Source organism: Pterocles gutturalis, unplaced genomic scaffold, assembly GCF_000699245.1.
Source record: "Pterocles gutturalis isolate BGI_N339 unplaced genomic scaffold, ASM69924v1 scaffold43447, whole genome shotgun sequence".
NCBI classification, from domain to species: domain Eukaryota; kingdom Metazoa; phylum Chordata; class Aves; order Pterocliformes; family Pteroclidae; genus Pterocles; species Pterocles gutturalis.
The window spans coordinates 12,436-37,996 of record NW_010109292.1 but is presented as its reverse complement, the minus strand read 5'-3'; the positions used below and the strand labels follow the sequence as shown (position 1 = coordinate 37,996).

Genomic DNA, 25,561 nt, shown 5'->3' with positions numbered 1-25,561 from the left:
AATGAAAGATGCTTTTAATTTTTCTATTGCTTTTCCATAACCTATAAGGATGCATCATTGACTCAAGTCGATAGAATTCTGTCAGCTTGAGTCAAGTAAGCAGGTGATCTCAGAGGGCTTAGTTTGCAATAGAGATACTGAATCTGTAATTCAGTCTGCTATTGAATCTGTGCTGACAATATGGAGAGCATTTTCTCTAAATAAGCTTTGAGATTTCTTAAGAGCTCATTTCACGTTTACATTGGACACTTCTTGGAAGCAGGCTTTAGATTGTAGTTTTGAGACCTGTGCGTATGTTATGACATTGAGTTGGGACCCACAAAAAAAAAAAAAATCAAAACTTTCTCGTGGGAGGAAGGGCAACTGAAAACAACTGCGTATTGCAGCTTGAGGCAATTCCTTGTGCATTCAGTGTTCTAATGATCAGCAACAACACTTGGGAATCCTTTTTGGCAGCGTATGCTGTAGCCAGTTTTTAGCAAAGTGCTGTAGGTATATTCTCCCTCATTAAAAATTTGGGGTTTATAGTTTTGTCTTCCATGCAGGGAAGTTTAATAACTGCTGATCCAGAAATGCTGAAAGTGGTGACAGTTGCTTATGTAAACTTCCTGTCTTCTGTGCTATTTGTCTTATTAATTGCCTCATGTGATGTGGAAGAGTGTAATTTTCAAGTTGGATATAAGCTCCCTGTTCCCACTAAGTCAATAGGTGCTGATGCTTAAGCCCCTCTCTCAAGGAAAGCACTTTATCTGCATCCTCAAGTACATATAGAACTGATGCTCTTAAAAGAATTAATTAGCAAAAATTATAGCACTTATTACAAAATGTTTCTTTTGGATGACAATGGACTGAGATAGCTCTCCTGGATTGATGACTTCCATAAGGTGAAGTGTGTTTAAACCAGATGTTTGGAGACTATGGTGTCCCTTCTGGTCAGGCCTCTGTGCTTCACTTCTGCTGTAGATCTTGCCTTTTCCATGTAATTCTGCTTTTGGCAGGATGTGTGGAGAGTGTCCATCTGTTAGTTAACTAGGTCCCAAACAATGTCTGTTTCTATATGCTTTTCTAGACTCTAGAAAAACATCCTTTTGGACTGGTCAGTGAAGGCACCATTTGTTGTGTAGCCGAAGGAGTGGAGAGGGAGTGGTAGCCCGAAGGTGTGCTTATTTAGGCTCTGTCACTCTACTTTCAAAGACTGTAACCACAGGAGAGATTTAGAAAAAGACCCTGAAATTTAGAGGCATGAACTGTCTCATGAAGGAGGATGTCAGTTTTGAGAGAAGGAAAATATGAAGTAAGGCACACTGGTTTAGACGCAGGCATGTGACAGACCTTATGTTTTATTTATAAGAAAAGTGATCCGCCCACTCTGAAATAAAAAAACTGCCAAACATAATAGTTTGAACATCATATGCCTAACAGTAAGGGGCAAGTTTGTTCCTAGTGTGCTTGTATCCTAAAAATTGTTATGGGAAACCAAACAAAAGTCATGGGGTTCAGGAGATGGTGTAGATCTGGTACTTTGATTTAAATTGTTGAATTCTAACTTCAGTAGTCCCATCTTACTGAAGTTGCTTCGATGCTTTTCCTGAAGAATCTATTTTTCTTCTGTGTAGGAAGCTAGGTAATGTTAAGTTGTGCCCTGTTGACACATGGGACATGCTTAGTACTTCTTTGTTGGTGTGTATTTTAGCCAGTATGCAAAACTGATCTTGGCAGCAGAGTGTGAAGTGTTAGTTATGTTGCTGTAGTGACTTGCAGCACTGCAGACTTCTGCCTTCTGAGTTAGCTGAAGTTTCCAAATGCTTTCCAAGGGCAGCCCAAACAGGGCACTGCAGTAATGAATCCTTGTGGTTTTGAAGGTGTGGACTGCCATGGAGAGCTGCATCAAGAGTAATTGTAGCTTCCAGGGCAGCGGTAGGTTAGATGGAGAGAAGCATCGTGTGCCTCTGCAAGCTGAAGGACAGCAGGAAATACAGTTACCAGGCTGTTTGCTGAACCTATATGTTCTGTACTGCTACTATACATACACTTTACACCTGCCTATTAGCACACCTGCGTTGTAACAATGTACATCCTCCCAGGAGAGCAGGCAGTGTGTTTCTGGCATTTGATTAAGGCCAGTCGTTCACATCATTGTTTTTTCTGATGGGCTAAATGTTTTGTTTTCTGTCAAAAAACTTAGCAACAATGTGTTGAAAAAGTGAAGCTTATTTTGAATAGGTACTAGGCTGGAGCTACCTGATAGTGAGAATGGCAGCTTCCTGCAGTCTGGTCAGTATTGAGATGACTTTGACAGCTGAATAAATAATAGTAAAAAAAAGTTCTTCAGGAGTTTATTTGTCTTTCAGATTCATGAGGCATCTGGTTATGTTTGTGCAGGTGAAATGGGATTTTTCTCTTTGAATTTTGTTTAATTTTTGTAGATAACCTTGAACCCCTCCTCTGTTAAACTGGTGTTACAGTGGTATTGTGTAAGAAAACTTGTTAGAAGTGTTTTATGTGAAATGCAGTCTACAAGATCTATTGTTATCAATTTTTAAATTCCACTGTTTACTAAAAATCATACTAGACTACAAAATAAAGTTTTTGCCTTAGGTTTTCTATGGCATCTCTCAGTCCTGATGTTCTGCCTCGTAAACCTGTAAAGCTACAGACCTTTCAAAGCAAAATCAATATTTGTTCATTGGATTTGTCTTGATATAAATCTTTTCAGGCACTTTTGCCCCTGTATATACTTTTTTTTAAAAAAGCAAGCATTTCAGATACTGCATCCCTAAAACCAGTGGCCTTAAAGTAAAATTGGGGAGTGGAGAACACTGGTAACTTCAGATGTTTGGGAAGGTGAGACCATTCCAGAGTAATGTTGAACCACAACAGACTTCAGTTACCAAACTTTTTTTGTGACTGACTTTGTCTTTCTAATATAATAGCACATGAGCAGCAACAAATCTTGATGAAGGGAGCGATGGTGCTTATAAACACATAACTCAAATAATCTCAGGCAAGCCACTAAATTTATTTGTCTGTATTATAAACTGATCTGAAAGTGGTATTATTGCCGAGCAGTTATAGAAGCTTTGCGGTGTTTTAAAAGAGTGTAATATCACGGACAAAGCTTCGCCTTAACATAAGGCATGTACATGTGCTGTATCAAGCTATCAGCACTATGTTAATATTCTATACCTGCTATCTCTGTAACCTTTATCACCTGAGCAGTTTTTTCCCAAGGTAAAGCATGAGAGTGGAAAATAACATGTGTTTTAGTTTGAGTGGGGAGTTTCCGTAGAACTAATTAGCTAAAGAAGTCTGAAAGGATAACAGTGTGTTTTGAAACCTCATATTCTGTATTACCAGTGGAGGAATGATCTGCCTGTACCAGAAGTGACATGGCAAGTGTCACAGTAGAAAACTAAAGCATCTATTTGCATTTGAGAGGTTTGCATTCTCTTTAGGTTGTAAAGTCTTAGCGGTACCTTGCAGGATAGGACCCTACACCTTGCTGAAGCCTAGGCATTAGTGTTGTAATTATAACTATATTTCATTGTTAAAGTCATCTTGTGGATTTAATGAACAGACAAACATTTCTGCTCCTATTCTAAGGAAATCCAAGAGTTGATAGTAGAACTGAAAATGTTTCAGTAACCAGAAATTCAACACAGGCTGTGGCCTTTCCTGGCAGTATATTTTGGAAGATAAAAGATGTGTTTGTTTTCTCAGGGTAGAATACTGATTTTGCTCTTTTTTGCATGCTGAGGTTAGCACCTCCTAGGAGGATTATGCCTCAAAACAGTGTTATGGATATTGTGCATCTTAAGTGTCAATATCTATGCAGAAGCAAAGATAAGTTTAAGGTGTTAAATTAGTTACAAATTATACAGTCTTTTATACCAATCCACTGTACCTTCTTGTTTACTTAACTCTGCTGTGTAGCTGTGATCTTTGTGTGATGAAATGCTTTCAGACAGTAAAGAGCAGAATTGAAATTCTTGAAAATGAAATTGAAATTATTTTCTTTTTCAGAAGATATTGTCCCTTGAAACCATAATTTTGGAGGCAGGAGGGGCAAATTAGACTGAGATCTCTATATTTGTATTGCTTGGTACAAGATGATACTCAAAGTTGTCAAGTGTCACTGGCCTTGGTAGCCAGCTGGGATGCTTGTACAATCCAGGTTGTAGTTAATTTGGTAGTAAGCTTTTAAGGAAGTAAACTGCAACTTGGTCTCTGTGTGTGACTGTGAAACTAACAGAGCCATAGAACAGCCCAGTTTGGAACGGACTTCAAAAGATCATCTGGTCCAGCCTTCCAACATCTTTATTTATGAGTAGGATGCTGTAGTCAGAGTAAGCAGTGTGACTCGATATTTAAGAATTCAGAAAATCTTGTGGAAAATGCAAGTTCAGGATGTAGTAAGAGTTGACCGTTCACTGATTGGATTGAGTGGTGACCTGAAGAGAAGTAATTATTTGATACCATTCCCCTAAGATACCTTGTTCTTTCCTGTAATTAGTGAAATGAGAGGTTATGTGTGAGTGGGTGCTAATGTAATTTCCCTGTTTCAGAGTATGCGTTTTGGGAAGTAGTGCAAAACTAGTTCCCTCCTGTTATAATGTAAGTACTTATATTTAAACCAAGTGTCATGGTTAGAAACAAGAGCTTACGTTTACTAGAGAGGCTAAGGGGCAGAATGGCTGTGATGGAGTTGACTCTACAGATTAGGGTTCAGGCACTTGGTTTACAAGCTGACAGAGTATTTGTGCTTCTGCTTTCTGAGAGTCTTGATTTCTTTGATGTCCACCCTGTGCTCCCTGTACATGCTAATTTTTAGTTCTGTGTAATGCAAAATGTTTTAAAATCTGTTCTTGGAATAGCATCAGCTTATTAGAAAAAGGTGATAGAAATATGATTTTTAGAATATTCTTGTGAGAAACTCTTGGGGATTGTAGAAGCTGTGTGTGCATTGTAGACAGTTGAGCGCTTAACTATTTGGAGCCTTTTGTGTAAAGGAGTGGTATGAGAAGCATTCACTTTGTTTCTGGTCTAAAGTATCAAGTATGCATTCACTGTAAAGGAAGACTGGGTTACAAACTGTTTAATATGAAGCTTAGTGTCACTGGATTATTTTTTTTCCGTGGAGCTCTACCTAAGTCTGTCTTCTCTAACAGGTCACCAACGAAAGTTGGATCTCATGTATTAAAGGTGAGTTTCTTCTTAAAATCAATCAAACACTTGTTGATTAGTATAATGTTGATCATTGCTACCTAAAGTCCATGTGCCGTAACATCTACACAGACAGGAGATTACAGGCTTTCCTTGTAGGTACCAATTGTTGTGCTTATGTCTCTAGAGGTTCCAACTTTACCTTTATTTAGGGTATCTTAACATGTCTTGAAGCTAATTTTATTCTGAAATGTGTGTGTGCAATTTATCTGAGCTCTCCTTCGTTGCTAGACTCCCTTCTTTCAAAATTTTGTGAGTAGTAAGCAAATCTCTGCAGCACTTGGTTTTTGGTCTTGGTTTATACAAAATAGTTGACTTTGCCCTCTTCTGTCCTCAAAATAAGAAAAATCTTAGTGTTTGTGCTTCAAAAGCCTTCCCTCTAGGTTATGTGAAGATAAAACACTATATTTAGCTTAATGAGACAGCGTTGCCACTTCCCACGCAGGTAATTGGTATGCTGCATCTGTGCATAGTGACGGTGCAGCTGAATCTGGCACACATGAAATAAGTGAGGAGTTGGAACCTTGTTCAGATAACGCTCATTTCCTGATCTCAGAAGGGCCAAAGGTGATGCTGTGCAATACTGTTAGATAGAGTAAAGGAGGATTGACATTTTGTCCGCAAAGTTGGGAAATTGTAGTGAAAATAGTGTTTGTGATTTGTCAGCAGCACTCTGCTCTCAATCAATAATCTTTTTACAGGGGTACCATATCTTACAGCATCTTGTATGGAACAGAGGCTTATCCCCTATTCTGTGTTCTGTTTAATGTCCCTTTGATGGTTCGGTATTACATGTGTAAGCCTTTCAAGAAATGTCGTTCTATCATTCTGACTGAACTCAGTGCAATCGATGAACTTCAAAAGTAACTTTAATGTCTTGTTGACTCGGTTATTAGCAATGAAGTTCTGTATGTTGTTTGTGGGGTTTTTATTTTATTCTCTTCCTAAGTCACTTGTTCAAAGCTAAGTTTTTGAAGGTGGAAAAAGTACTTGCTTCTCTGCTTAGTACATTATCAGTTGAGTGAATGTGTGACTAATGGTATAGTTTGTCTTGGAATTGGTAAGAAATATTTCCTAAGTCCAAAGTTTAACAGGTGTGTGAGTTTAATGTCAATAAAATTAGAAATTAATATCATGGGCTTCTGTAGACACTGGTTACACTTAAATACTTTAAGTTGTCATACCTTTGAAGATAGATTTTAGTGATAAAGCAAAGTAGAACTTGCATTTAGATTAGAAAAACTTTGTGGAAGGAGGAGGAGGGAGTGGAAAGGGAGGAATTTTTCTATAATTGCAGCTGTCTCTGCATGATATACCATTTTTTGAGGTCAGAACTTTCAAAGATGGATGTCTACAAGAGGTGTGGGGTTTTTCAAACGTTATAGTGTGATAATATGCTACAAAGATTCTGTTTGACTAGGTAAGTGTCTGAAAAAGGTCATAGGATAAATTTCTTAGATATCTGCACTACACAGCCACTCTAAATCTTGTCAAGGTCCAAAAAAATATGGAGAGGTCTTTTAAAATACCCATTTAATATGGAGATAAGGTATCTTGCACATATCCAAAACTGTATAAGTGGAATTAAATTAATAGCCTAACAAAAATAGTTTGTAATGGTAACAGATAGCCTTTGGAGGCGTTAACATTGAGAGGGAGACAGTTGAGGGCTGCTGACCTCAAGAGAGGAGAGTTTTGTATCTGTAGAGAGGAAGGGAGACTAGAACAGCAGTTCTGTATCTCAACTTGGGGACTCAGTTGAGATGTTTGGTTTTTCTTAGTCTTTTAAGTTTAGTAACTTAATTCTTTGAGCCAGCTGTGAGGAGTTTTTCTCTTTTGTGAGACAAATACAGGCTTTTATCTGCAGCTTTGGTCACCAAATAGGCTGTGCAGGGTGGTCAAACAGTGGAACAAATTGCACAGAGATGTGCCGTCTCCATCCTTGGGTGTAGTCAAAAGCTGACTGGACACATCTCTGAGCAACTTGTTCCAGTTGGCTCTACTTTGAGGACTACAGGATCTCAGCAGGTCACGTCCAACAGGTTTCTACTGGATTCCTCTTCAGATGTTGCTAGTTATGCTTATAGGCAATGTGATCAATAATTCGTGTAGAACAGAAGGCATATGATGAAGTTCCAATTAGACCATATTAGCTGAGGTTAAAGCAGGCTTCTTGTTAAAGCACTGTTCTTCTATGGTATAAACTACTTGTTTTTCTGAGCCCAAGATTTTTCAGGAATTGATGAGTATGTTCACTCACAACCAGAAGGTTTTCAGCTCTGTTTTAAGACTTTGCCTAGGATATCCATACTTAGCATGCCCAAAGTGTAATCTAATTCTAGTATTCCTAGGGCTGCCTATCATAAGTATGTTTTAAATTTTTTTATTAAATAAAACTTAAAACTATTACAAAGATTTACTACGTTATTTTGGCACATGAGGCCACCTTAAGTGAATTGTTTTTCTTAGCTCTTTGTTTGGTAGGATATCCCAAAGTGTTGATGCTGTTTGCACATCTCAAAACTATACTTCTAAACTGCAAGCTGACTTTCACATAAGTAGTATAATATCCTGATAGTGTTGATTATACATACATAAAGAATAAAAAGTATACTCGCCTTTGAATATTCAGGCAGTCTTTCCACGTGCTGTGAAAATGTTCCTGTTTTTTGCTTAAATCCAGTAATTTCATTTGTTCTGCTGCAGTATATTTAGATTTCAGAAGGATCTACTTAAAGGTGACTCATGGCAAAAACAGACTCTACAAATAAATTATGGAACATAAGATTCCATGTCAGAACCTCAGAGGTGTATTTGTGACCATGTGATTGATCTGCCTGACTTAACCTTGAAATTTCTAAAAAAGTTTCTATTATATGTTGTGATAATATAGTTCTTGTAACCTTTTCCACAAGCAGATAAAAAAAAGATTAATGTGGATTTTCCTTGCTGCAGATTATTAAATGTGTATTTCTCTAAACTTCATGCTACCTTTAATTTTCTTTTAGTTGAGGTTGAAGCCTCTTAAAGATAACTACCTTTTGTTTAATAGTGTGCAGGCTTTCTCTCTGTGTATGATAATGTGAAATACTCTCCAAGTCTACTGTGCATTACTGTTTAAACATCTGTCTGACATGAAAATGTAGCAGAATTCTTGTCCTCTATGCTATTTGATTCGTTGTAACTATATTTTTTGTTAAATCATCTTACTGAAGGACTTTGTGCCATCATCTTATGGTATCTACCGTCTTTTTTCCATAGGATACAGACAGCAATCTACACAAAGCTGGAAATGAAACCTTTGTACAAGAAATGAAACAAGATGATTCAAAAGAGGTTAGTTAAATATTGCTTTGCATTTCCAGCATCACAGTAGAAATATTAAATAATTTCATAATCAGTCTTCATCCCAAAGTGAACATGGGTTAGAATTTGTAAGAGCATCTATCTAAAGGGTAAATATGAAACTAAGTGTTCTGAACACGTATTTCAGATTCACCAGTGTTGAATTATTTGTGTAATTTAAAGGATCATTTTTATCAGTGCGTGAGAACTCAGAAGAGTGAACAGGTCTTGTTTTCTAACTTTCTCTCAAAGTATATTAAGAGAAATGGAAGTTAGTCACTTTGTTCAGTTATGCCTATTTCTGCACCTAAGTCTCAATAATTTTTAAACAAAATATATTTTGTATGCAAAGTAACTCTTCAGTGGAAGAGTTCTTGTGGATGTTCTGCAGACTGACTGGTAAGTGTACCAGAGAAATGCCTGCTATTTAACAGTAGAATGGTTTTGGGTTTGTTTTTTAGATTATTGACAGTATTATAGAAGAAAGCCAGAAGGCACAACAACTAGATGATGATTCTTTAGCTTCTAGAGGAAAAGAACTGTCTGTTCCAACTTCAGAAGCAAATGCTTGGATTTCTGCAGCAGGTATCCCTAGTAGTATTCCAGAAGTAGTAGCTGGTAAAATACCATTGCAAGAAGACCCTAGAGAAGCGGTGTATCAGAGTGTGTGCAAGGACACTGAATTGGAGTCGGGGAAGCTTTTGTTTACTTCTGAGCAACAGGAAGCTCATAAACTAACAAAAGTAACAAATGCAACTGACCATAAAATGGATGAAACTGAAGCACTGGAAGAAACTTCAAAAAATGAGGACATAACAGAAAAGAAAGAGGCAAATACTTTAGAACAAGTGGTTTCAGATTTATCTACCAAAGACCTTTCTACAGCAGAAGAAATGCCTCCAGCAAAACCACCAAGGCAGCTTACTGTAGAACCTGATATAGTTGCTAGCACAAAGAAACCTGTCCCAGCACGGCCACCACCTCCAACAAATGTTCCTCCTCCAAGACCACCACCACCTGCACGGCCAGCTCCACCACCTCGGAAGAAGAAGAGTGAAGTGGATTTTGAAGTGCAAAAACCTGTTTTGGAAGGCAAGTGTTCTATTTTAGATGGCTTTAGTTATCTACGTGGTTATGATTTTTGTGTTTTGAGTGAAGAATCATTCAATCTTGTAGTTTTAGTTGACGTCTAAATGAGGAAAAAAATTCTTCAACAATTTTAGCTTCGTACAGTGGAGGACTACCCTTCTGCATTACAAGTGTTCCTAATTCCTAGACTTTCTTGTAAACTAACACTTCCTACCAAAATAGCTACTTCTGTAGCAAGGAGAAGTTTTCTCATCAACACAGAAACTAAAAACAGTTGCACACTTCAAATAAAATGTGTGCAATCTGTATCTGCATAGAAATACAAGTCAAGATGTAGACTGAGGTCTCATGAAATCCGTAGTCCCGGGTTACTAGGGAGATGACTAAGAAAAATAATTGTTAATAAAACTTAAGAGGACTAGATGTGAAATTGTGCCTGTGCCTCCAACTATATATAAAATACATAATGGATAAGGCAGATTTGGTGGCAGTTGATATTTAAAAAAAAAAATCAAACTTGTCAGAAAAGGTGTTCAGGAGTATGATGTTAGGATTCTAACAATATGTAGACTCTCTGTGGCAAGTGTTACGCTCTTCTTTCTCATATGACTCTCTCTTCAGTTTCTCGAGAGAACTTCGCAGCTGGTGGTCTTTTAACTCCAACTGCAGTGACAGAAGGCATGGCCAAAGATTCTCAGCCTTCTTTGGATTTGGCAAGTGCAACTAGTGGAGATAAAATAGTCACTGCCCAGGTATTGGGAAACAATTTCAAGTTCAATAACTGTAACATTTTCTGTAACTTTAGTGTTAACACTAAGGATAATGTGTTCTGATTGCAAAATTTCAGGAAAATGGGAAAGCAGCTGATGGCCAAACAACAAATGAAGTACTTGGACCACAAAGACCCAGGTCTAATTCTGGAAGGGAGCTCACAGATGAGGTATTAATGAATGTGGTCTTCACATGGCACATTCTTGTGCTTGCTTTTCCAGGCTGTCAAATGAGTTGGAGTAGTCACACGTCATTCTTTGCGCTCTGAACAACTATATGCTTTGACCAGGGATGCAAACAGGAGCGATGGCATGCTGGCTTTGTCCACCTGAGCACTTCATGGTCCCTGAGTTATATGTGGTATTAGTGTTTGAAAGCGTGAGCTGTAATAGATCTGAAATGCTGTGAGTTTGTGTTTGTAGCTATGCAAGCATGCCACAAGATTTCAGTGTGAGGGAACACCAGCAAACTTGGTGTTTTGTCATGTGTCTAAAAGGGGAAAAGACAGCAATAGGAGAATGATTTCCCTAATATTAAAAAATAGTTTATTCAGTTAATAACTTCCATTAATCTTAGTGATGTTACCGAGCTGCTGACAGTGTTTACTTGTGTGTATCTGTGTATAGCTTTTTTTGCTGCTGCTACACAAGTGTATGATCGTGAACAAATCATGAGATGCTACAAAATCCTCGTTTCCTTTGTGTAGTACTAGTTAGGTCTAAATGCTTTTTCTCTGTAGGTAAAGGTTATATTTGATTAAATCTCAGTTACAGCTGTTAGAATATCTAAAAGGGGAAGACTTTAAAAATCTTTTAATTACATAGTATGTTTAGTATTAGCATGGAGGGTGTCATGCTGTGGCCAATGTCTGTACAGCTGCATTCCTTTTTTATGAAGTTGAAGCTTGTGGTGACATGTAATTGTTCATCTCTGCATAGTGTTTGACAGTGTTTGCGCTAACACGCTAAAGGCAATTCAAACTTAGTCTTTGTAAAGAATTTCCCATTAAGATAAATAACCTGTAAGATCAGATTTATGTTTTGCCCTAGGTTTTGGAGTCTAATCAAGTCATCTTGGTCTCGCATCTTATTTTTTCCGTAGGAAATTCTAGCAAGTGTAATGATAAAAAACCTTGATACAGGTGAAGAAATACCCTTGAGTTTGGCAGAAGAAAAGTTGCCAACAGGCATTAATCCCCTAACTTTACATATCATGAGGAGAACTAAAGAATATGTCAGGTATGAATGCTGATAGCTTTTAGCTTTTTCTGATACTGTTCTCTTGTCATTTTTGCATACATGGAGACAGCTCTTATGCAAGTAGAGTCCCAGTCCATCTCCCATTAGACTAATTTGAGTGCTAATTCACAGTTCTCTGTGAACTAGGCTGTTTATTGGATTCTTTTAAGTTAACTAAAAGTTGATGATATTGCTGGAACTTGACAGGCAAGTGTCTCTGAAAATCCAGCTGCAGTTAGCACTTGATGTATTAAATGTTGTCATTTCTATACTGAATTAAACACAGCTGATGTTCAAGTAGTATATATTGTTCGTATTACCCCCTCCTGTAACTTTTTCTGTGTTTAGTTTAGTATACTGGTGGTCTGAAGATCTGTGGCTGTCAGTACAGCTGACTACTTTGAGGTTTTCCTGTCCTCTGCAGGGCTTTAAGCCCTTTTAATGTTTAAAACTGTTGGAAAACTTTCATAGAAAAATGCAGTTTCTTAATGATCAGGAAATTGTGTCAGTCTAGGTGTTTTTTTCAATTACTTAGATTTATATGAATTATATATCAGACAATTTTAGGTTTTTTTCATTGCTGTATTGTCATTGAAAGATCACTCCTGTAGAACTGTACTTTTCTGTGTACAAACTTCTGTTTCAGAATTAACCAGTATTGATTTATTTGTTCTATGGAAAGCAAGGTATGAGAACAAGGTGGCATGTTACCAGTTCCTAGTAATGTGATGTATTTTGTCTGCTCTTAGCTTTCAAAGCATCACAACAAGCATAAAGTCTTGTATTTATGGAAGGGAATAACATATCTTTGGCATCTGACTGTGTATACAGTTTTAGTATGAAGATGCCTAAGAACGGAAAGATCTGTTTTATTACTTGATTAGCATCAGGTCCATGTATTTCCAGTGTGTTACGTGAAAGAATTAAGGTGGATCCTGAAATGCAGATCCTACTTTGCTAATGTTTCATTCAATTTAGATTCATTATGATTTTGTATTAAACAATCGCTTCTGTATTTCCTAGTAATGATGCAGCACAGTCTGATGATGAAGACAAAATGCAGACGCATCAAACTGATACTGATGGAGGGAGGTTAAAACAAAAGACGTAAGATGCTGTTTCATGTCTCTACAAAGAAAACGCAAGTTTTGTTTTTCTAAGCTGAAGCTCTCCTGACTTCTGAACAGGTTACCTTTAAAGTACAAGTGATGCCTGAATTTATGTAAACCCGTTGTTCTGCAGTTAAACTGAAGATTACATGACTGCTGGGAATTTTAAGTGTTCATTTTAACATGCAGTAATGGAAAAAGATAATATTGCATTTCAAATCAAAACTATTGATTCATAATAATAAAAAATGAAAAATTGCCAGTGTTATGTGTTGAAAAAGTGCCCTTGCTTTTTAAGGACCCAGCTGAAAAAGTTCCTTGGCAAATCTGTAAAGCGAGCAAAGCACCTTGCTGAAGAATATGGTGAACGTGCTGTAAATAAAGTTAAGAGCGTTCGAGACGAAGGTCAGTGACACTGACTTTTTTTTTCAGTAGGATAGTCTGTTTATCCTTGGGATTCTAGGAATCAAAGTTGTCTGAGGGACATACACTGCTGTATAATACCACTATACAGTTGATGTGGCTTTTTAGAGTTAATGCTTGTAGCTTGGTAAGCATTCTAAGACTTTGTGGGTTACAAGGTTGAATTCTTGTAAAGTAGTAGTTGAGAGACCTTTTCACCTAAATCAGTTGAATACTATAATTTTTGTTGTGCTGTTAGAAAGCTGTCTTGATATCAAAGTGTAAACATTTTTGGAAAGTTATTCCGGCAAAGGTAGAAGTGGGGGTTGTCTTCATTACTTTAATAAAATCAGATTGCTTTCTGATAACCAGTGCCACCATTAGAATTCTCATATAGCTTGAGCTCCTGTTAGAAGATTTCCCAACTACAACTGTATTCTCCCCTCCTTGTTTCTTCAATGTTTCTTTCAGACAGACTTCTAGTACTGCAGTAAGCCAGTCTAACCACAGCTTGAGATAAGTGCCATAGAACTGCTGCACTTCAGCATCTTACGTTGCTGCTGGCCGTTTGCCCCAGCTCTTTTGCAATTCTTATGCTTCGTGGGCAAATCACCAGCGTATTCAGTCAGAAGAAAACAATACAATGAGATGGATGATTTTCAGCACACATTCAACTGACAGAAATCACTTAGTGCAAGATCTGCTGAACACAAGACCCAGTGCAAAGAAAGGAGCAGAACAAAAATGCATAGCAGTTCTTATTATGAGCGTTCAGCATTTGGATTCACTGCAACATAAAATTTGTATAGATGTATTTTTAGACCTTGATGCAAGTGTTCTTATTTTGCTTTAAGATCCTAATATTGCCTATAAAAATTTGCTGATTCAAGACTAATCTACTACCAGAAAGTGTTGGGAAATGCTTACTAATAGATTAAATGTGGGCTGCAATATGTACAGCTGAATTTGTGTTCCTCTTAGTCTTCCATACAGATCAAGATGATCCCTCTTCCAGTGATGACGAAGGGATGCCGTATACAAGACCAGTTAAGTTCAAAGCAGCACATGGCTTCAAGGGACCTTACGATTTTGAACAAATTAAAGTGGTTCAGGATCTCAGTGGAGAGCATATGGTAGGTCTCAGATTTCATTTGCGGTTTTGCTGAATCTGTTCTTCCTGAGTTTAAACTTTCAGTTTTCATCTGCTTGGTAGCCTCCAGAGATTAGTATCAGGTTTATTATTGTTGAAGAGCAGTTTCATTCTGGAAAATAACATTCCAGCTAGAAATTAAAATCTGGCTGGTTTGATCTTAGTGGAAAAAAAACAGCCTTTCTATACTCTGGCTTTAGGGATTCTCAAGAGCTTTTCCTTGAATGAAAGCTTTGGTATCCAGTGGTACTTGGTTTCTTAGTTACTGCTATTACAAATTTAGGCTGAAATAGGCCAGAACTCAGCACAGAGCGTCAGGGTTGACCTGCTCAGCAAATAAACTAGTCTGCCTGTTGGACAAGTATTGAACAGCAATACTAGATAGGTATTGGAGGCAAAAGTGGGGAGGGATTAATGGGGTATGTAGATCAGAATGATAAGGAGAGGAGGACTGGAATATGGTATTTGCAGAGATGCCTGTGGAGAATGGGGCAGGAAAACTACCTATTCATCACTGTTAGAAGTGTGCATGCTCCCCTGCAGAATCTGAAATACGTTCTAGTATTCCTGACTTCCCAGATTCTTCTGCCGACAGCAGCTATCTGACAACAATTGAAGCAGTCCCCCATCTTTAAGTGTTAGGCTGAGCATAATGACCTACAACAATCAGTTTGGTGACTGGAGAGTTCAAGCTTGTCATCCACAACTGAAGTTTCCAGTCCTACTGGTAATCCATCCGTGTTAGTTTCTGACATGCCAGTATTTGACTTCTTAAAACCTGGGAAGTTCCCCCAAAGTATCCTCAAAGGATGCTAGGTTGGTGGAGTTAAATGCCCAATAGCTGTTCGTTAAATAACAGGAGGAAATGGAATATTGTGTGTGTGGTGCGGTGTTTTATTGACTACTGGTTCTTCGGACTTTACGATGGAGAAAATAAGTGTTAGCACAGCTTGTGTTAACTTCAAGTGCAGCTACAAATACTTGCCAGTTCTACAAATCAAATAGCAGGTTGTAAATCACTCAGAACCCTGGCTTGCTGACTTACTAACCGTACCAGTTTTATGTAGAATGCTGTGGTAGCACTGAGCTCTCTTAACTCCTCTCCTATACTAATCTGCCTTGTGGGCTGTTTCTTTCAAACTGTTTTTGTAAGGATGTTGCACAACCCACCAGTCTTAACAATTACTTTTCAGTGTTTTGATCTACAATTTATTTTACTTGTGGTATCTTGTGTATGTCCTAAATCTTGACAGTTTACATTATAGAAAGACTTTTTGGTATGGAAAAAGGCACGTTATGTAACTAAAAGTGATCTTTTTATTTTGACAGGGTGCTGTTTGGACAATGAAATTCTCCCACTGTGGTCGTTTACTTGCATCTGCAGGACAGGACAACGTAGTAAGAATATGGGTTTTAAAGAATGCTTTTGACTATTTCAATAACATGCGAATGAAGTACAACACAGAAGGTATTTTTCTATGCATTGCTAGAGCTCTAAAACAGTAGAAATTCTAGTTATTTCGGAACTTAGAGTTGACCATGGTGTTTCTGCCTGTGTCCTAGGCCGTGTCTCTCCCTCCCCATCTCAGGAGAGTCTGAATTCTTCAAAGTCTGATACTGATACAGGGGTATGTACACTAGGTATTGGGAGGGGAAGAGGTGGGGGGTTGCATTGTTCTGTAATGCCAGATCTTCATTGTTGCTTTATCCAAGCACACGTTAAAAGAGTTCTTGCCCTGTGTTTTTGAGGCATAGACAAACTGTCTTATCAATAGGCACCTTCAGTCAAATACTGTTATCCCATGTGTACGGGGTACAAGTAAGAAAGTACATTACTAAACTTAATGAATTACAAAATCTGCATAGCTTTGCTGTGGCCTTCTGCCAGAGTAGATTTGTGAGTGAAATGCTGTAAGGGGAAAAAGCCTACATTGTTGCATTTCCTGTCAGTGTTTTGCCTCAGAGCATTGCTTACAGTTAACATCTGACTTGATGTCTTTTCTGAGGAAGGCCAAACTCAACAATGGGATACTCCGAAGCATAGTAAAACCTGATGTTTTTAATTTTTTCACGTATGTGTAGAATAAAATAGAACATGGCTGACCAAAAGTATTAAGACACTCTTACTTGTGGAGTGTTCAGATACTTTAGTAAACTTGCCATTAAAATTATTTAAGGGAATTTTTTCTATTTTTGGTTTCCACTTGTGTAAGAAACAGAGGACAAAATCAGGGTTTAAGCAAAGATTTTAGCAGTAGTGCTATTTAATGTGTATTGATTTGGTGGCGGTGTGGGGGCAGGAGTCTTTCCTGAACTTGGGTAAGTGGGTAGGCTTCTTTGGCTACATACACCTGGGATTTTGTTTTGAGTGTTTTTTTGCTGGAAAGCTTTTGTATAGGAACTTCTAGGTTGTGGTTTGTTTTTGGTTTGTTTTTTTTTTTTTGCACCTGTTTATTCTGAAAGGATCTCATATTAGGAAGTTATCATTCTTGATATGCACCAAAAACATGGAAACTTTAACTCACAGTTTATATTCTAAATTGGAATGCAGTTTTCAAGATTGATATCCTTTGTTCCAGAAGCTTATCTTCAGATGTTTGCTTAAATCACTGTCAAGTTTATCCTGTTGAATAAAAGCTGTATGGATGGAAAATGTGGAGCTTCTTAATTTTGGAATTTCAAGATGTTTCACAGCCCATTGTACTTGAAATTTACTTTGGTTGTTTATTTTAAAGTCATAAGAATTGTTGTTCATATTATTATTGGCCCTGTAATTTTTGTAAGCAGTAATTGCTTTATAGTTATTTTTTCCAGCTAACATTTTGTAATGTTTCTTCTCTGATAGATTTGCAGTGGAGTTGATGAAGACCCAGATGATAAAAATGCCCCGTTTCGTCAACGACCATTTTGCAAATACAAAGGGCATACAGCGGACCTTCTTGATCTTTCCTGGTCTAAAGTAAGGCACCTTAGTACAGACTACACAGTTCTCCTGCGTTTTCATTGTTTTCTTCAGTCAATTGCCATTGGAACCATACATCTAAACAATATGAAACCATCATTGAAGTTAAGAGAAAAGATTTATAGGGGCAACACTTATTCCAGCTGAAATAGCTGGGATAAAATGAACAAACTTCTCTAATTAAAAGTCGTCTTAAAAAGAAAATTTAAAAAACACAGCTAGTAACAATTACAATTGTGTATTCAGTAATGAAGTTAAATTGTTTAGAGTGGGAGGAATTTCCATGGAGCTGTGTGATTTCTGATTTATGGTGTTACCACTTTTCTCGTCTTCAGTATGTTTCACTGGTTGTATGCAGTGTACAGATTCTGAAGTGAGTGAATATATACATATATCTTAAAATTAGATAATTACCTTGCGTTTAACTTTCAAAATGTTTCACATAAAGCTTATTCAGTTAATTCTCCACACTGGAATACAGTCGTAATTTTAAGAATGCAGTCTGACTGAAGGATCTTAGGCAGGAGAGACTCAACCCTTTTCTGAAGCCTGTTGTGCTGTTTCTTCTCTGGATACTTTAATTACTTTCCAAGTGTTCATTTCCATTGAGATTCTTCTGGAACACTTTGTGTGACTGAGTGTCAGTGTGCTGGGCTTAAGAAAAGCACCAATAAATAATGATAATTTAGATAAAACATTTTATGGGAAAGGATACAATGTTGAATTTCATGGCAACAGAGAAATTGGTAAAACTTTACCAATCAGATTGCTTCTGTATTTTCTGTTACTTTTGTGTCTATTAATAACCGTTGCATTCTCATGTCGCAGAATTACTTCTTGCTTTCTTCTTCAATGGACAAGACTGTCAGATTATGGCACATATCAAGAAGAGAATGTCTTTGCTGTTTCCAGCATATAGACTTTGTCACTGCTATAGCATTCCATCCAAGGGTAAGCATAATTGCCCTCTTTTTGTTAGAGAGGCATAATTTGAAATTACAAGGGCCTTCCCCCTTTATTAAAAATAATTTGAATGGTAGAGTTTGTGCACTTCAAAAATATCCCCATTGGATAATATTCCGGAACTTTAAGTGTTCATCTTCATTAAACTTCACCCAGAGTGTCCATGTGGTTTAACCATTTGTAAGCACGATGGTGGAAAATGAATTGACTGTTGGCTATAACATCACAGCTGGCATAGTTTTGAGTAACTTTTCCCAAAGTCAGAATTTCCAATGAGGGAAGTTGTGATTAAATATTAGTGGAAAAAATAGTAATGAAATAGAACAGTTTATCCAGAGACCACAGAATCCTTATAGATCTTTAAAACTTGACAGGATATAACCCTCTACGCCTGATTGAACTTGTGAGGCTGTACTTGCTACAAGCAGGGGAGGTGGGCCAGAGACATCCAGAGATCCCTTCCAACCTATCTTATTTGATGATTTTTAAACAATAGTGTAATAAAGCTTCCTCATATTAATAAAACTGAAGTGGAGGAAATGCATTTTTTCAGTGTTCCCTGAACATACATAACTGGTAGATGTATCGGGAACCCTGAAAGGAGCTTTCAACTCCTGACAAGGTTGGTATTTTTCTAACTTAGGTTGAGAGGGTAAAAAGTAACTGTGGTAACAGTGAACAGTTTTCTAACTTGAGGTATGCGTCGTGCATATGTGTAATCTTGTCAAAAATCTGTAAGAAATTGAACTCAATTTACCAGTAATTTTAACATTGTCTTTTCAGCTTTCTTAAACGTTATAGTCAACTCATCTGGGAGCTCTTATATGGGAGGTTTTGGAGAGAAGCTGTTGAGAAGTTGGGGGAAGGTTTTAAGGAAATCAGGGCTTACTCATAGTGGAGATTAATGTAGTTTGTCCTTTCAGGATGACAGGTACTTCTTAAGTGGTTCATTGGATGGGAAGCTCCGACTCTGGAACATTCCTGACAAAAAAGTGGCATTATGGAATGAAGTAGATGGGCAGACAAAATTGATTACAGCTGCCAATTTCTGTCAGAATGGCAAATATGCAGTCATAGGTACATACGATGGAAGATGTATCTTCTATGACACAGAGGTAAAAAGTTTTTGAGACTTTTTTTTAATATGAAATAACAAACATTTCAAAGTCATGCTTATTTAAATATTAAGAAACGAACCTATTAGAACTGGAAGCAAAATAGTTTAAAGTTTTTACACAATTATTTCAAATCAGCATTCATTTTAATATCTTTTCAGCACTTGAAGTACCATACGCAAATACATGTGCGTTCTACCAGAGGCCGAAATAGAGTTGGAAGAAAAATTACTGGCATTGAACCCTTACCTGGAGAAAATAAGGTACTGTCTTTCAGTGCAATTTTGGCTCAGTGCTGGAGTCTGATATTTACGTCTAATGTGTAACAAGTTTGTGCTAAATCTTGTTTGTAGTCACTGACTTAAATCAGAGTTCTTTCAACACTACTAAAATGAATGCTACTCTGCTGATTTAGACTAATACAATACTAAGTAGTGATAAAATAGACTTTTTTTTAAAATAACATTATGCTCTGATTAATGTAAAAGTGAGAAAATGCTTACAGATGGCTTTCAGTGAAGATTTATTTGGCATAACTAACCTCTCTAATATTCATTTGGAAATGTTTCATACAGAAGCGGAAAAATGCTGAAAGCTCAGAAGCTGTTGTCCAAACAAGTGTACTCCATTCTTCAGAATCAGTCCTTTTGTTTAGCTTCAGTCTAAGCTGAAGTCTTGGGTTAAAAAGGTCAAATTCTCATCAAGCAAAAAACATGCTGAATATTAAAGTCGTAATCTAAAGCTGGAGAGTTTCTCACTTTATTTATAAAATTTCAGGGGTCATGCTGAGTCAACAGCTGGCTGTATTAGAGTAGTACATCAGCAGCTGTTTTCACCTATGTTGTATTCTTATCAATGACACAGAAGTTCCTTAATTCCGAAGACATGCAGAAGGTTCAGAAATCAGTAGTGCTTTGGGGGTTGTGTCAAACGCTGTGCATTGGCATGTTAGGTGATGTAATAAAACACAGGTTGGCATGAACTCTTTTCAAAAGAAATAGGAGGTTCTGCAATCTCATGGTAATGGTGTTCCAAGAGTTGCCACAGCTTTGCTGCATAAATGATTAGATAAGTAGGGGTCAGTATTGGACTGCTACTCTGCTATACTCTTCCTAGCGGCATCTTTATCAGGCAGATTTAGGCTAGATAATAGGAAGAAATTATTTACTGTGAGGGTGGTGAGATGCTGGACCACATTGCCCAGGGAAGCTGTGGATGTTCAAGGCCAGGCTGGATGAGGCTTTGAGCAACCTGGTCTAGTGGGAGGTATCCCTGCCCATGGCAGGGGGGTTGGAATGCGATTATTTTTAAGGTCCCTTGCAACCCAAACCAGTCTATGATTCTGTCTTGAGACTTATTACTAACCTGCAGTCTCCTCCATTTCTGAGGTAGCATAACAAGACTAATCAGTTGGATGCCCTTACTCATTTTGACAACCCTTTCGTAGACTTCTCTTCCTTACGAGTACATTTACGCTTCGGATCTGAAAAATGTGAAAAGGAAGCAAACTCACGTCAACCAAGAAAAGCTCCGTTTGCCTATATAGCAGATAATGACCTCTGATCTGTGCTTCATTGTTGATAGGTTATGACTCTCCAGAAATTTACCTCACTAGAATAGTTGTTCTCTGTATTGTGGGATGTGTTCCAAAATATCTTTTGCAAATTAATGGCTGTTCTTTGGGCCCATGTTTTACTTCAGTAAAGAGCAGCTGTTCTGATCCAGACCGGTCAGGATGATCTTGACAGCAAAGTTGTCTTCTACCCATCGACAGAAGATGAGAGAGAAAAATGTCATTGTCCTAAATCTTGTTCTGCTTCTTTGGACCTGTTATTTGTCTATGTCACTTTTTTATCAAAAAAAACTGGGAATTCTGACTGTTTGAATGAATTCTGCTCATTCTTGGGCGTGCTAATGGTTTCCACTTCTAAATTTTATTTCTTTTCTAGATACTAGTGACATCAAATGATTCCAGAATCAGATTGTATGACCTAAGAGATCTATCTTTATCTATGAAATACAAAGGTTATGTCAACAGCAGCAGCCAAATCAAAGCCAGCTTTAGGTAAGACAGTATGATAGCAATGGAGTGGTTGGATTTGGGGAATGCTGTGGCTGAAGTACAGAGGCTTTCGTTTAAATAATCTCTTCACCTTGGTATGCAGCTGAGCTTCTGAAATGTCACTTGGGTCAGAATGCTAAGGTAACTAAAGGCTCTGGTCAAGAATTACAAAGCTGCCTACGAGTAGGGAGCTTCTGTGGATGAGTGAATCCTTCTGTATTGACAGTACGATGCATGTCCATTACTATTGCTGTAAATATGGGAACTGTGCTAGAACTGGTGGGGCTGGAACACCACATCTTTTCTTGCCTTCGTGATAAATAAGTTTTTATTTCCTTAACTTTGTCGGGTATCATTGCAGATATTGTTTTGTCAGGTATTGTCAGTCACCCAACTGTTGCCCGAGGCTGTTGGTCACTGCCTGTGTATCACCACTGTCAGGAAACAGCCTTGAAATCTGAGTCGGAATTATTTTTTCTTTCTCTGTGCTGGCCGAGGATGCTTTTCTGAGTTTTGCTGTATTACTGTGACTGTCATGGAAATACTGTTTTTCAAGGGAGTAAAAGAGGGAGTAGAGGAGAAAGTATATTTGAACTATTCCCTCCTTGAGTCTTGCAGAAGCCAAAGGGGAAAAACACTTGGATGTTTGTTTAACCTGGATGTTTGAGGAGAGCAGGGTGGCAGTGCTTAAGGAATAATGCCAAGTTTAATCTTGTCAGCTGTTGGCCTTTGAAAGCACCTTTGAGGCTCACCCAATATTTCACTGAATGGCTGAGGTTGGAAGAGACCTCTAGAGGTCATCTTGTCCACCTCCTCTGATCAAGATTAATTTCACAAATTAAGTCATCTCTACTTGCAGGGCTGTAGCATCGTTAATGTTAGAGTTTTGATATGTAGCATATTCATGCACTAGGTAATTTAAAGGTAAATGCTTGGGTTGGATTTGCAGGTACTGTTTTGTCTCTGTCAGTGTGCATTATGCTGTCATCTAATGACAATCTTGTTTAACACCTTTCATCTTCCACCTGTGTGGATTTTTTTTGCCAATGACTGTATTGTAAACAATTCTTGTTACAGTCTTGGGTGTTCACACAGGTTCCAGACTGAAACAGATGCAAATTGCACTTAAAGATTATGCCATTTTCTTGTTGCTGAGTATAGCTGTTAGACTAACCCTCTTCCATGTCGGAAGCTGCAGGAGAACAGCTTCAGTGTGCTAGTCATGAGAACTATTTTTTCTTCCAGAGGGAGAGCATCAGGAAGCTTGCGTGCACATTTATGTAGGGACTCTGGGTTTTTTGAGCTGTGGTCACTAAATAAAGCATCAGTTTGAATTGTGAACTTAGCCTTATTGCACTCGTGAAGCTGTAAGTCATCTGGGTAGCTATTGTAACAGCCAAGAAAAGTAATATTAGTTTCCTTCTCTGAATCTTTAGCCATGACTTTACCTACATTGTGAGTGGTTCAGAAGATAAATATGTTTATATCTGGAGTACATACCATGACTTGAGCAAGTTTACATCTGTAAGAAGAGACCGTAATGATTTCTGGGAAGGCATTAAAGGTAAAAAACAGCTTTTGATCTTTTATTGAAGTTCATATGATTTCAAAAATTAAGTATTTTTGTCTTCTAGATTTTATTTGCTCAGCAGTGCTATTCATTTAGTTTGAACAAATTATTAGCAAGAAGCATTGTAATTGGTGGATTTTCAATAAGTGGACTCTGTCAGAAAACCTTGTCCGCAGAAAACTTTCTACAGATGCATGATTGAGATGGCAGGAGACAGAATAGCTAAGAGTTTGTCCAGCTTCAGTAAGATCCTGAATGAATGTCATGTTTCAATGGCAAAACTTGATTGTGTAAGTGTAGTAATCAAAATAATTATCAATTCTTATATCTTCTATTGAAAAGTGGCTTTGAAAACAAATGCAAATATGTTTTCTTTCCTGGCAGGATTTAAATTAAAAAAAGGGCAGCTCTCATCTCCTACACACACACAGTTTTTGGGAAATGTGGGAACATCTTTATATCGAACATGTTTTGGAGCTCTTGACAGTTAGTTTTGGACACTTGCAGGAGCTTCTGAGACGCTTAAGTTTATAAAACAATGAAAAATTTCTCCTTGAATGATGAGCTTACCTGGTGCTACTAGCACTGAGATTCTTGGATATTTACTAAAATGAATGCCTACTATTCTTGTAAAATTAACAATTCCTTGAAAAAAGGTAATCAAAATTGGATTGTCTTTCTGAAGCGCACAATGCAGTGGTCACATCTGCGATTTTTGCTCCCAATCCTGGGTTGATGGTGTCACTGGAAACTTCTGAAAAGCAAGAAGCTGAAAGTAAGGAAGAAGATTCTGAAACATCAGATACCATACCCTCTGGTAGGTGTTTAAGATGAGCTCTGCTCGATGCCATGGTATGAGGAGGAAAAGGTTATGAAGAATACTTTCAGTTTGAGAGGGGGATTTCTTGAGATGAAAAGTCCTTGCAGTGGCATGGGTATATATTCCTACTGTAGCAGCTGAAAATTTTGGCAGCTGTTTAATACTTAAAACCTGAGAGAATGTGAAGTGAGGGGCATAGCTGTTGTCCTGTGTACTTTAGGATTATTGTTTTTACACTTGACCTGTTAGGAGGTAGAGCTGTACCAATATATACTAAAAAAGTCCCTCTCCTACAAATGCAGATGTTTCTTGAAGTATTGGCTAGGTAACAGGCATGTGATACAGTAAGAAGGGTGTCACAGTGATAGCTTATCTTCTAATAAGAGCTTGATTTTTCTTATTTTTTTTTAATGAACTAACAGTTTATTCTCTTTTCCTTATTAAGGAGCTTTGAAGACAGATCACACAGAAGTGCTTTTATCGGCTGACTTTACTGGAGCAATCAAAGTCTTCATTAACAAAAAGAAATATGTATCTTAGTTGTTTTGCAACTGACAGTATAAAGCTATGGTACTGTGGGATTAAAATTCCAGAAATAATGCGGGCAAAAGTGAAGTATCTAATACAATAATGTTACAGCTGATTTATTTTTAAATCTTTATTTTAAGGCTACTCAAATATTGGATCCTTGGAAAGCAATGTCTACCTATTAACACCTGGGCTTGTAGAATAGAAAGGAATGTGTGAGAATAATCCTGCCAAACATTAGACTCTCAACTTTCTATGAACAGTTGTTTTGCAACATAATTGTGAACCTGCACAGGTCTCTGCACGAAAATGTATTCACACATGTGTGTGCCTTTTGGTTACATGCACTACTTTGAACATATATCAAAAGGATTTTAGTGGTGCTTGTGGCCACTAGATGTCAGGAATGGGGATGGGATGGGAAGGTTGGAGGTATGGCTGGAAAAATGCTGAATGATCTAGTCTGATCTTTGCACAAAATTCCATTTGAGAACGATCTTGAATTTGTAGTAGCTATTGTTCAGAATTTTAAGTTATGCAAGTTTTTGATGGGTCAGCAACCATGTGTAAATGTTTTTATAAATTTCTCAACTTCAGGATGTTAAAATTTTTTTGTTGTCTTTTAATTGTTGTGGACTTTAGATTCCTTTCTTATATATAATTTTTTGCACACTGGAGCACAATACTTGTGTAAAGAGTTCTCTCATTCCTTGTTCACGGGCACCAGGATATATTCACCTTCCAGATAAAATTAAGCTGCATTAGAAAGTTCTTATATTTTACAACTATGTAAAATAAACTGTTTACATTTTTTAAGCATTGTAGCTTAAAGTTTTAAGTTCTTCTTGTTTGTTTAGTGCCGCTGAATTTTGAAAGTCTTTGTAAATATTCATATAAAACACCTATGAAGTAACATTCTGGGCATCATAACCCGTGAAATGTTATTGATGGTTAAGTGTTTCAGAGAACAGATGTATCATTAAACTTGGTCACACACTTAGAAATCGTTGCTTCTTTTCCATTTTGATTCATAAGTTTGCCTTTTGTCTAAGTAGTTTTGACCTGTTTCTCAGATGATGGATTTTGCGTGCACTTGTTAACTTTTGAGTTCTGCTTTTCCTGATCTTGTCACTTTGTTGGTGACACCTTTCTTTCTGAAATAATGGAGAATGGAGTACTGGAACTGGATATTAAGCAGAATTAAGAGCAGTTAC

At 37.5% G+C, this 25,561-nt stretch overlaps 1 protein-coding gene across 1 annotated transcript; it reads left to right on the top strand.

Moving 5' to 3' along the window:
• Positions 1 to 5,174: 5,174 nt before the first annotated feature.
• Positions 5,175 to 25,346, top strand: WDR44 (WD repeat domain 44). The gene is made up of 19 exons (XM_010072923.1): positions 5,175 to 5,202; positions 8,485 to 8,559; positions 9,030 to 9,660; positions 10,279 to 10,409; positions 10,505 to 10,597; positions 11,530 to 11,666; positions 12,690 to 12,773; positions 13,074 to 13,180; positions 14,159 to 14,310; positions 15,657 to 15,795; positions 15,891 to 15,955; positions 17,173 to 17,286; positions 18,118 to 18,240; positions 19,176 to 19,367; positions 19,529 to 19,630; positions 21,317 to 21,432; positions 22,866 to 22,993; positions 23,685 to 23,816; positions 24,265 to 25,346. The coding sequence occupies exons 2-19, from the start codon at positions 8,536 to 8,538 to the stop codon at positions 24,357 to 24,359; spliced, it is 2,565 nt and encodes an 854-aa protein (XP_010071225.1). The 5' UTR covers positions 5,175 to 5,202; positions 8,485 to 8,535; the 3' UTR covers positions 24,360 to 25,346.
• The last annotated feature ends 215 nt before the right edge of the window (positions 25,347 to 25,561 follow it).

What these genes read in the sequence shown, in the direction of transcription:
- WDR44 (XM_010072923.1), top strand. Translation starts at nt 8,536, where the DNA reads ATGAAACAAGATGATTCAAAAGAG. An exon ending in AGAACTAAAGAATATGTCAG is followed by an intron (nt 11,667 to 12,689) that starts GTATGAATGCTG and finishes TGTATTTCCTAG; the next exon opens with TAATGATGCAGCACAGTCTG. An exon ending in AATGAAGTACAACACAGAAG is followed by an intron (nt 15,796 to 15,890) that starts GTATTTTTCTAT and finishes CCTGTGTCCTAG; the next exon opens with GCCGTGTCTCTCCCTCCCCA.